General features: G+C 37.9%; 1 protein-coding gene across 1 annotated transcript; it reads left to right on the forward strand.

Annotated features, from left to right (window-relative positions):
- Positions 1 to 749: 749 nt before the first annotated feature.
- LOC149266849 (disease resistance protein Roq1-like) lies at positions 750 to 4,371 on the forward strand. Its single transcript, XM_089409339.1, has 4 exons — positions 750 to 1,495; positions 1,604 to 2,693; positions 2,813 to 3,088; positions 3,199 to 4,371. Exons 1-4 carry the CDS (start codon positions 873 to 875, stop codon positions 4,369 to 4,371), a joined length of 3,162 nt encoding a protein of 1,053 aa, XP_089265465.1. The 5' UTR covers positions 750 to 872.
- The last annotated feature ends 8,884 nt before the right edge of the window (positions 4,372 to 13,255 follow it).

Below are 13,255 nucleotides of genomic sequence, written 5' to 3' on the forward strand. Positions count from 1 at the left end.
CTTCTTAACAAATTTGTTTAGTATGGATAATTGAGAACACGTTATGGACAGGTGAAGCACGAAGATTGAGATGGATGGGCAGGTGGAATCCCAAATTTGTACCTACTAAGAAAAATAGAGTGTGAGCGTGAAAGGGCGTATGGGAAAGAGATTTAGAGTTTTTTAAGGGTTTTGTCAATGCAAAGTCTTCTGAGCAAATTTTAGTATGGATAATGGAGAACACGTTATGGACAGGTGAAGCACGAAGATTGAGAGGGATGGGCAGGTGGAATCCCAAATTTGTACCTACTATGAAAAATAGAGCGTGAAAGGGCGTATGGGAAAGAGATTTAGAGTTTTTTTAAGGGTTTTGTCAATGCAAAGTCTTCTTAGCAAATTTTAGTATGGATAATGGAGAACAAGTTATGGACAGGTGCAGCACGAAGATTGAGATGGATGGGCAGGTGGAATCCCAGATTTGCACCTACTATGAAAGATAGAGCGTGAAAGAGCGTATGGGAAACCCAATTTCCACTATATTATAATAGTAGAGAACGTGCTCAGCATCGATAAACGTGGACGGCTGTGTAGACTACATCAACCATCCTATAAAATCACAAAATGTCCTCACAAGTTATTATAAAAGTGGGTACGCATATCAAGAATATTGAAAAAAATTCAAGTTCGAACATATTGTAATACTCGGGAACCTCATTGACAATATTAAAGTGCAGAACTTGCCAAAACAACACAGGGAACCCAGAGGACTGCACTAGCTGTAGGACTCCACTAGCTGTATAACTATTCACTAACCAGGGGTGAAGGGTTTGCTTTAATAATATATGTATATGTACAATGATCTCTAAGGTTTTCATTTCAAACATAATTTTTGCATGCTTCTGAAACTCCAATTCATCCTCCTCCTCTGCAATTTGTGTCGAGATTTCTATTTAGCAATTCGCAAAATGGACGCATCCTCCTCCATTGTTGCCTCTTCCTCCGACGCTGTATCCTCCTCCATTGCTGCCTCCTCCTCCACCGCTGCTCAGTGGTACAAAGTCTTCATAAATCATCGCGGCGTTGATGTGAAGAAAACCTTCGCCAGGTCTCTATACCTTCGCCTTCTACAAAAAGGATTGAGGCCCTTTCTGGATCAAGATGAAATGCAAGCGGGATACAACTTTCCTTTGCAAATAAAAGATGCTATCAGAAACGCCAGAGTCCATGTAGCCATCTTCTCGCCCAGATACGCCGAATCATATTGGTGCCTACATGAACTTCTACTCATGTTGGAGTCAGAGGCTCCTGTTATTCCTGTCTTTTACCGTGTCACGCCTGCTGAGGTTCGGTGGACGCAGGGCAAAGATGGAAAGTATGCAAAGGCCCTAAAAAGACTGGCAAAGAAGAGAACTCATGAAGGGAAGTTGCGATATGACTCCAACATCATTGAAAAGTGGAGAACTGCACTTTCTACTGTTGCAGACAATAGCGGTTACGAGCTAGAGGTCCACAATGGGTGAGAACTCAACCTTCGCTCTTTAGATATGGTAATATTTTATATTTGATTAATAGATGTAGACGTTCTCACAAGTTTTTTTTTTTTAATTTTCTTTTCAATAACTAGCGAGGAGTTGGAGATGGAGCTGCTAGATAAGATTGTTGAACGTCTGTCGAAAATGTTGGAAAAACGAGACTTGCACGTGGCTGACTATCCAGCAGGTTTGAATTGCAAGTTGAAAGATTTTGAGGATACAGTCCTGTTGCAGCAATTGCAAAGCGGGAAACCTCAGGTCGTGGGGATCGTGGGGTTAGGTGGCGTGGGAAAAACAACTTTGGCAAAACAATTCTTCAATAAGAAGAAATCATATTATCTTAGATCCTGCTTTTTATCTGAAGTCAAAGATCATGCAGCGTCTTTAAATTTGCTGCAAACAAAACTTTTGAAAGAACTGACTAATAATCCAATAGACAGTGTTGATAATGTTCACGAAGGTAAAAATATGCTCAGACAGGCTCTCAAATCCTCTAATGCTTTAATAATCTTAGACGACGTGGGCCATCTCGATCAGGTGAAAGCACTTCTGCCTGTTGAAACTCGTGATATCTGTCCGGGGAGCTTAATATTGATTACATCTAGAGATAGGGGTGTTCTGAGAAGCGCAAGAGTGGAAATATCATCAATTTATACGCTTACTGGGCTTAACACCCAACACTCCAGAGAGCTCTTTTGCTCCCATGCCTTCAGCCAAGCCTATTCCCCCCCGGAATATGAACATCTGATAAATAAGTTCTTAGAATCCTGTCATGGATCGCCTTTATCGTTAAAAGTACATGGGGCACATCTTTATGGAAAAGGCAAATCAGAGTGGGAAGACGAATTGGGGAGTCTTCCAAGGGAGGTAAAGGGAAGCCTTAAAATTAGTTATGATGACCTCAATGAAGAGGAACAACATATATTTTTAGACATTGCATGTTTTCTCCTAGGACACCACAGGGATACGGCCATAAGCATATGGAACGGATCGGGCTGGAAAGGGAGAAGGGGGTTACAAAATCTACAGGATAGATGTCTTGTGGAAATTGACAGTAGGAATTGCATACATATGCATGAGCACCTAAAAGATCTCGGAAGAGATGTAGCTGAGAAGTTGTACCCATTTCGTCTTTGGCGTTGGACACAAAACGTTATGGATTATTTGTCACAGCAATCATCTGTAAGTGTTCAGTCATAAAATTTTAGATTATTCAACAACAGTTTGAGATCGATTTTTTTAAAATATCAATAATTTTAACTCATTATTTGTGTTAACGATCGTTTTTGAAGAATGGTCAGGTAATAACTGTGCGGGGACTAAATCTTATTGCAAATAATGATTACGGTTCTATATTGTGCCGTATTGCTCCCCAGATGTTGAAAATTCTTGATACTGAAGGTACTGTGTTGGAGAGCATTTTGGGAACAGTGGAGTTACCCGGGATTTTATGGCTCCGGTGGAAAAAGTATCCATACTCTTCCCTGCCTTCCTGGATTTCAGTGAAGAACTTAAGGTATCTTGAAGTGAGCGGGAGCGAATTAAACACATTGTGGAAAAGTGAAAGCGAATCACAGGTGACCAGAATGTCTAAATCAATTTCAAACGGTTCTTTTAAGATTTATCTGCAACCTATGTTTTTATATTTCTTTTGTGTTTAAACGGTTGAACCTCGAACATTTTGCAGCTAGCAGTATTTTTGGAGGTGTTGAGGGTACAAGGGTGTCAGAAACTCAAGAGCATACCCGGGTTGGGGTATTATACAAAGCTTCGGTCGCTAGATGTTAGTCGGTGCACTGAGTTAGAAGAACTAACGAGTATGGGAGCATTAACATCTTTAGAGGAGTTCAGCGCATCTGGATGTGTGAAGCTGAAGAGGATAACAGGGTTGGGACAGTGCACAAAGCTTAGGATGCTCAATGTTGCTTACTGCTCCAACTTAGAAGAACTGCCGAGTATGGGAGCATTGACATCTTTGGAGGAGTTTTACGCAGTACGCTGTGTGACGCTGAAGAGGATACCCGGGTTGGGACAGTGCACAAAGCTTCGGCTGTTCCATGGTACTCTGTGTTTGCAATTAGAAGAGTTGCCGAGGATGGAAGCATTGGTATTTATGGAGGAGTTTCGCGTAGCTGTATGTGTGAAGTTGAAGAGTATACGGGGGTTGGAGCAGTGGGAAAAGCTTAAGATGCTCGATGTTGGTGACTGCTCCGAGTTCGAAGAGCTGCCTAGAATGGAAACACTGGTATCCATGGAGAGTTTTTACGCAGATGGATGTGTGAAGCTGAAGAGCATAAGGGGGTTGGAGCAGTGGGCAAAGCTTCGGGTCCTCAATGTTGCTCGGTGGTCCAAGTTAGAAGAGCTGCCAAATATGGAGACATTGGTTTCTATCGAAAACTTTGACGCTTGTCGCTGTGTAAAGTTGAAGAAGATACAGGGTTTGGAGCGGTGGACAAAGCTTCGGGTGCTCAATCTTCGTGAGTGCTCTGAGTTAGAAGAACTACCGAGTATGGGAGCATTAACATCTTTAGAGGAGTTCAGCGCATTTGGATGTGTGAAGCTAAAGAGGATAAGAGGGTTGGGACAGTGCACAAAGCTTAGGGTGCTCGATGTTGGTTGCTGCTCGGAGTTAAAAGAGCTGCCAAATATGGGAACGCTGGCATCTATGGAGAGGCTTTACGCATGTGGATGTGGGAAGCTGAAGAGGATACGAGGTTTATTGCAGTTGACAAGTCTCAGAAAACTATTTGTCCTTGGGTGCAATGAATTAGAAGAAGTGGAAGACGTTGAACATTGTACATGGTTGGACGAGCTTGATGTCTCTAGATGTCCCAAATTACAGTGTCCCCTGTGGGAGTAGTTGACTGGTTTCGCAGGCAATTGAAGTCAGGCATGCTAGATACATGAAAAACAAAGAAAGAAGACGCAGTGTTTGCGACACAGCAATAGCCATGACATATATACAATGTAAACTTTATATTTAATTATACCATATATACATATAAATAAGAGAAAGGCTTCCATCAGTTAAAATAGTAGTTCGTGTTTTTGATAAAATAGTAGCATGCTTATATGTTAATCGGAGCGCGGTAACATGAAGGGAAAGTGGCGGTGGCATCCAATCATGCTTTGAGACTTTACTCGTTATTTTTTGAAAATTGAATTTTTTTTTTGGGCTTTTTATAATAATTAAAGATGAAATTGTTAATTTTTTTTAGCACGGTTTATTTAAAATTTAGTTGAATTTGGGAAAATTGTAATGTTAAATTGTAATGTAATGTCCATGAGTGTGTTTGGGTTTTTAAAACTTGAGTTCAGTCTTACTTTTATAAATGTAATTTAATTTTTACATTTATAAATACAATTTAAAGACCGAAATATAACTTATTAACTTCTATTTTTCATGATTAATGTATAGTTGATATCCAAAACTAAACGTATCATATAAGTTTAATAAAAAGATGTCACATAGTATTAATTAAAAAATAAAAATAAAAAATTAATGTGCAAAGATATACTCAATCAAAGATCAAAATAAAAAATATAATGACATGTTTTGATTGTTTCTTTGGCTAATAAATTAGAGGATAAGCTGATTTTTATTGGGTTAAAGTCTTTTTTATATATTATTTATTTTTTATAGTTTTTTTTTTCAAATTAAAAATTGGACATCAAAATTTTCCCTTTTAATTCATTAATATTATATATATTACACCTTTCTTTCGCTCATATTGCACAGTGAACATACATATCTGTTAATTTTTCATCTAAATTATAGAGTAGACACACATACATAATAATTATAAAGCATGTGATTAATAATATTTTAAGTAGGCTTTGAACTCTTAAGACAAATGGTTGTTATTCATGTTGAAATTAAAGGTCATTTCAATGTGTAAACAAGGCAAGACATAATTTAATCAAAACTTAATATATTAAATTATGAGTTTTTCATATTTTTTATATTCTTTGAAAATAAGGAAATACATATATCAAATTTATATGGATTTAAATGTGGGTAGACATAAGTGAAGATGAAGACACCACCTATGGCTTGTTTTATCTAAATGCATTAAAAGCATGCAAATAACATGATAAAATTTATAAGTCCAAAGGTTCACCTGATGTTTACATGCCTATTTAAAATATGCATATGCAACCATAATAAATGCATTACTTTCCTAAGTAAATTTAAACTAAAAATGCAGATACACCAACCATTTGAATAATTGCAAAAATTATTATTATAGTGGGGTATCCTATGTTTAGGATTTCATTCTACATGAATATATTTGGTCTTCCTAATACTCTCTAAGATGAAAGAAAATATTATAAGAGCAATAGAAATTAAATGAAATTTGTTAGTCACTTGGTATATTGCTCACTAATACTGAGTTATGTAATAAAGAGCTCGAATCAAAAGAACATTTTATTTTTTCATGTATGACCTACTATGAGACCATGATAAATATTATTTCTATCACATGCCTAGCCTTCTTTGTGCTTGGTTGAGATTACAGAGTGCACACACACACACACATCCTTCATAAATACAATGATTAGTTATTATAATATAATTTTATCTCAATGATTAAAATTAGACTTTATTAATCTATAATTGTCATCACATATTTTGATTGTTTGTCAAATTAATAGTGATGGAATGAGATTTTGCGGTTTAATCAAAATCCCTTTCCTTAAACAAAATCAATCTAGATACCTGTGGGTTATGGCCCACCAAGCCTTTTGGAAGCGTTCATAGGCCTTCAGCCTTTAACCATGGACTTACATTAAAATCAGAGCCACCACACTGTTGGCCTTTTCACATCAATCGGGAGCATTACACATATCGGCATTAAGCCTTAACCCTTCGGCTGCAACACAATACAAAGAATACACGGGAAATCCGCTTGAGCACATATAAGGCGGATCTCAAATCTTATGCACCGGCATTCATAACTATCGGTGGTTTCGGTTCTTATCACCTTCCCTCAGCACTATTCTGATGCTGCCCGACTGCTAACACCTTCGATCCTTCCGATCGCCGATCGGCTTATCGGTGATATAGCTGTCGGCATATCCCTTATCAGCTATTCAACTCCGCCATCCCTTGAACTTCATCAATTGCGATCGCCGATCACACCTCTGTCGTTGATCCTCTTTCGATCCAATGGTCCTTGTTTCATCGGTGGTCGCTCATCAACATTCCTTGAACTCTGGGGTCCGACCCTTTGGAAACGAGTTCTGCCAATGCGATATGGTTCTGGACTCTTGATCCATAAGATTAAACGACTCCTGTGTCTCCTCGCCATTTTGATGGAATCTCTGCATATATTAAACATAATCTCTGCCACCTACGTTCATAAATGACTCCACATATAGCAGCATTCATTTGATCGCCATCGATCCTACTATGATGGATGGTTGATCAACACACATATAAATAGGAAATTAAGACATCAATGTATATTTATATATGAAAGACAAACAGGCACATAAATCAACACTTAACACACGCTTTCTATTATATACAGAGCACGGTTACAATTCTAAGGCATTTCATCCTAAGGACAAACCCTCCTTTCAACTACATATTGCCTATCTACTGCTCTCTCCTCTATCTACCTCACACTTGAACATGCAGGTTCATATATATAAGGAACATTGTTGGATCGGATCATAGAAGGATCTGATCAATCCTCTAGCCAAAAGCATAAAATCTCTCATACGCATGCATGCATATAACACATGGCAGATTACATTTTATAAAGTCTTCGAGACTTATCCATTCCATCTTTAAATCTGTTTTAAAACAGATTTTTCCCTATTTTTCTCCCCTGGTCCACATCTTCCTCTTTTTCTGCTTTGGATTCCTCCCTTTGACTAAGGGTGTCGGATGCTCCTACATCAGACTCCTAAGGCACAAAAATTTATGACCTCTTGGTCATATGCTTCTCCTTATCCTTACCAATTCTACCCACTGCATTTTTTAGTGGAACTACCTTCATGGTCTTCTGTGAGTTGCAACCAAGCCTCTGCAGTACCAGTCTTCCTCTGTTACACGATACTTCACCAAGTCCTCTTCACTCGGTATTTTGGCATCCTTCAAGTTCTCTCCCCTGGAACCAATTGCTGACTAACAATTCTACCTAACACTTCTTTTGCTAGAAGTTGGAAGTTGTTCTCAGCTTCTCTTGAGCACTCCTTGCTCTTAGGATATTGCTGCAAATATTCTCACCTTATGGTATCATTCTCTGTGTGACAGTAAGACCATAACTCTTCATCTCTATCAATTGTACCTCCTTCTCCTCTTCTCTTGAATCCTTCCTCTTGGGAAACTCTTTAATCTCCCTTCTCGCAGGAAAACTTTCCCTGCTCTGATACCAAATGATGGAATGAGATTTTGGGGTTTAATCAAAATCCCTTTCCTTAAACAAAATCAATCTAGAGGCCTATGGGTTATGTCCCACTAAGCCTTTCAGAAGCATTCATAAGGCCTTCAGCCTTTAACCATGGACTTACATTAAAATCGGAACCACCACACTATCGACCTTTTCACATCTATCGGGAGAATTACAGCATTAAGCCTTAACCCTTCGGCCGCAACAAAATATAAAGAATACACAGGAAATCTGCTCAAGCACATAGAAGGCGGATCTAAAATCTTATGCACCGATATTCATAACTATCAGCAAGTCCGGTTCTTATCGCCTTCCCTCAACGTTGTTCCGATGCCGCCCGACTACTGACACCTCCGATCCTTCCGATCTATGATCAGCTTATCGACGATATAGTTGTCAGCATATCACTTATCAGCTATTCAACTCTGCCATCCCTTGACCTCTGTCAATTGCGATCACCGATCACACCTCCGTTGTTGATCCTCTTTCAATCCAATGGTCCTCGTTTCATCGATGGTCGCTCATTGACATTCCTTGAACTCTGGTGTCCGGCCCTTTGGAAACGATTTCTGTCGATGCGATATGGTTCTGGACCCTTGATCCATAAGATCAAATGACTCCTGTGTCTCCTCACCATTTTGATGGAATCTTTGCATATATTAAACACAGTTCTCTACCACCTGCGTTCATAAACGACTCCACATCTAGCAGCATTCATTTGATCGCCATTGATCCTACTGTGATCGATGGTCGATCAACACACATACAAACAAGAAATTAAGACATCAACATATATTTATATATGAAACACAGACAAGCACATAAATCAACACTTAACACATGCTTTCTATTATATACAGAGCATGGTTATTATTCTAAGGCATTTCAGCCTTAGGACAAACCCTCCTTTCGACTACATATTGTCTATCTACAACTCTCTCCTCTATCTACCTCACACTTAAACACACAGGTTCATATATATAAGGAACATTGTTGGATCGGATCATGGAAGGATCCTATCAATCCTCGAGCCAAAAGCCTGAAAGCTCTCATACGCATGCATGCATATAGCACATGGCGGATTACATTTTATAAAGTCTTCAAGACTTATCCATTCCATCTTTAAATCTGTTTTAAAACATATTTTTCTTTGTTTTGCTCCCCTGGTCCACATCTTCCTCTTTTTTCTTCTTTGGATTCCTCCCTTTGACTAAGAGTGTTGGATGCTCCTGCATCAAATAGCTACATACATTTTCTGCAACAACAAACAACCATAGATTTTTTCTACAACAAAACTTACATATAGATTCGCTATATCTTTCAAAGTATAACCTAAGTATTTACAATTTCAAGTGGATGTGTCTCTTTTAATATAGGGTACCTATACACCCAAAATCAACTTGACTCTTATTACATGTTTGGACTTCTAGGAAATTTTATAGCTACAAGTGTTTTCTATTGCAACAACTTGACAATTTTTGCTGCAACCACCTTACATTTTTTGTAGCAACAATTTCTATAGAAAAACATGATGGTCAAGTAGAAAAATATCATTTAAATATGTTCATCAAATAAAACAAATATCAATTTTAACAAACTCAAGAGGACTAAAGAAAACTTGTCTTTAATTCTCATAATGTCACAATTAGATTTAGAACAAGATAATCAAATTCAAGAATCATATCCTCTTATGAAATTAACGTAGAGACATACACAATAGTACATCCAAGATAGAATTTCTATGGGTTTTGAGTTATAGTACACATGTAACCATTAATATGACAACATATTGCTAAATTTTTTTCCTCTTTCCAACTAGTCTTCTAGCTTTCCAAGAATCAATATCGCAATAATTTATAACATGTAAAATGTGTCACTAAAATTGTGCTCTTACAACCCTTCACGTGAAATTATTATAATAAATTCTAGGATTGCATATAGAGATGCCAATGAAAATATCCATGTATAATTTCGTTTCCATAAGCTTACATTTGCCTTTTACTTAGACAATCCTATTAAATCTTAAAAATGTAAGTAAAAGGATAGATTTCTATAAGATCTAAGAACCATTTATATTCATATTGTCCACTATTTGGAAAATCCTTTGGTGGGATCTGTGGGAAAATAGTCCCTTTGTTCAAAGCATAAATTAGACAAATAGAACTAGTAACTCCATTGGGGATAAATACTTAGTGCTTGAATTCTCCTTCTATTTTCTATGTCTCTTATTTTGTTTCTTTTGGAGTGGTGTTTTGCCAATTACAAGATCCTTTGAGACTATTTCAACCCAAACACATATCATAGGACTTAGATTTGATTCTCATTCATCTTAAAAATCGATCTCATAGCTTGGTTACTCCCATTTAGTGATAGGGTGACTTCAGCCTATGGTCGCTCCCACTTCCAGTACTTGAGTGTAACATCAGTTGTAGACTAGTCTTGAGTATATAAGTGTTGCATGTAATCAATGGATAAACCTTGGGAATTGCACAATCAATTGGAGGAAAATTCCTAAAAAATAGGGGCCTAATTCCTTAGGATTTGTATAAGGAAATAGGGGCTTGAACATAGGAAGAAATGACTAAGTATGGGCCAGAGCTTCTCATTGAGCAGAGAGATAGGTTATTCACTTGGAGGTTGTTCTTAGAGTGGGAAAGCAATTGCAATACATTCTCTATTAATATAATTAATGCAAAGAGGCTTGAGGGGTTTTTCCCAATTGGGTTCCCCTAGAAAATTATTGTGCATGTGTGGTTTTTCTTATTGCAAGTTTGTGAATGTTTTTCTAACTTGTGAATTAATTTTTGTAGATCAGTAGAGTAGAATTGTGTCTCTTGATTTTAGATTAAACTTCTTGAGAAGTCGCAATTATATCACCAGATTTATAAATGGTATCAGAGCAAGATTCACATTAGAACATGAATTTCGAATTTCTTCCTCAGGAGGTTCGAATTTGCAGCTTCAGTGTAGCAGGATCTCTTCAGAGTTGGAAGAATGACCTTCAATGGACTGAGATTAGAGTATGCATTGGAAGGAAACTCAAAATTAATTTCCTGAAAGGATCAAATGGAGGTGGTGCTTGATGGTAATGGATTACTGAAATATGTCAAGATAAACATTCCAAAAGAAGGATCAACTGATGCCCAAAACTTAGCTCGATGGAAGAAATATGTAGCCAAGGGGAGGAGAATAATCTTGGAGGGAGTGTGATACCACATTGTCTCAAATATCCATCAGAAAGAAACTCCTTTCGCAATGTGGAAGGTACTAACAGAGCTATTCGAGCATAGAAGTGACCATATAAAATTGGCCCTCAAAGACAAACTTTGAAATATCATGACACAAAAGAATGAGACTATTCGTAGTATCTCACTAGATTTACACAAGTTCAAGATGAGCTTGGAGGGGTTAGTGTGAATGTTTTAGAAGATAACCTGGTGAGCCTATCTCTTCCAAGCCTTCCCAAAAGTTGGCATAGATATCAGGACTCAATGAGCGGGAAGGAGAAATTATCGAATTAGGAATGCTTGTGGTCTGATTTGGTACACGAAGAGAGCAGTCATAATATTAGAGATGGAACTTCATCCAAGGGAGAGGATGAAGAAAAGTTTTCATTGGTTGGAAAGGGAAAGAAGGGAAAAGGGAATAAATCTCAAACCAAATCAAAATCCAGTGAAGGGGGCAAGAAGAAATACTTGCCCGAAATAAAATGCTTCAATTGTCATGAATTCGGGCACTATGCTACAAAGTGTCCACACAAAAAGTTTGGCAAGAAGAACTCAAGAGGGGCAATAGGTGAAGCATTGACTTCAAAGTTTGAGATAGACTTCACCCTTCTCACATGCATGGAAAACACTGTGATGGGGAGTGTGTGCTACTTGAACTCAAATGCCTCATTCCACATGACAGGGTCTCGAGAGTTTTTCAGTGACCTGAAGGAGAAATATCTCTGGATGCATAATGAGCTTGGGGATGAGGGAAGGGATAATGCTATCGGTATTGGTACAGTAACCTTTAAGAGGGAGTCAAGATCCCCTCTTCACCTCAAAGATGTCATGTTTGTTCCAGTCCTAAAGAAGAATCTCATCTCTGTAGCAGTTTTGGAAGACTGTGGTTATGATGTGATCTTCAGTGAAAGGAAATCATTCTTGAGACACATAGCCATTGGAAAGGTGAAGCAGATCGGGGTTCATGTGAATCACACGTATAAAATTAATGTGGAATATTATGTTGGATTAAGCAGTAAGGCAAAGAAAGTGTAGAGCCACTATGTTGGTGAACATTGGCACATGATATTGGGCCATTTGCATCATGTTGCCTTAAATATTATGCAACAAATAACCATTGGCCTCCCTAAATGATCACTTCAGAAACATGATGTCTACAAGGGTTTTACCTTGGGGAAGTATGTAAAATCCACTTTCCATGATCGAGACAACAAAGCACATGTAGTCTTGGAAAGAGTCCACTCTGATGTTTGTGCACCCTTCTTGACAACCTCCACTACTATACATAAGTAATTTGTTATTTTTATTGATGATTTCTCAAGGAAGTGTTGGATCTTCTTCATGCGGAAGAAGGATGAGAAATTCTCAAAGTTTGTAGAATTCAATGCACTAGTTGAGAAATAGACTAGTAAGAAGGTGAAGGTTCTCAGGAGCTATTAGCACTCCTCAGTATCCCAAGGCTGAGAAAGGAGACCGGCGGAGGTAACCTCAAACTAACTTTGGATCTGGTAGCTAACCCTACCAAATTAGAGAGGGATCTCTCTATGATCTCACAACCAATGAGTGACTAGAGAGGAAGATAGATCTTAGGCTTGAAATTCAAAGCTCAGTAGGGTTTGATATTAGGGTTTGCTGGTTCAGGGTCAATAGGACTAGGAAACTAGGTCAGGGTTTCAAAATATCAGTTGCAGAGATATAATGGGGCAAGGTAGGTATGTTCAGTGACATTTTTGATTTGTCATGGTGGTGTATGGTTGAAAAAGTGAAGTATCACAATGAGCATATGAGTTATGAATTCATTTAACGGAGGAAATTAAACATAAACATGAAAATCTCATCAAAACAGAGCATAAACATATGAATTATGTTTGAAAACTACTGAGATGATCACATGAAAGAATTAAGATGGAAGTAAGGATACATAACATTCATACTGATGATAAAACAAAAAAGAAACATTGTCACAAAATCATACCACAGGATTCCCAAGATAATAGCTACAAACTCCCTGTATTACTCCTACAAAAGTGATGGTGTACACTAGCTTCAAAGCCTTTGACTCACAAGCAGCCAACCCTCTATAACACTTAGATTAGGCTACATATAGACCAAAGAC

The sequence above is a fragment of the Pinus tabuliformis genome, chromosome 6 (assembly GCF_031772625.1).
Source record: "Pinus tabuliformis cultivar Carrire ecotype Pingquan chromosome 6, CPIR1, whole genome shotgun sequence".
Taxonomy (NCBI): Eukaryota; Viridiplantae; Streptophyta; class Pinopsida; order Pinales; family Pinaceae; genus Pinus; species Pinus tabuliformis.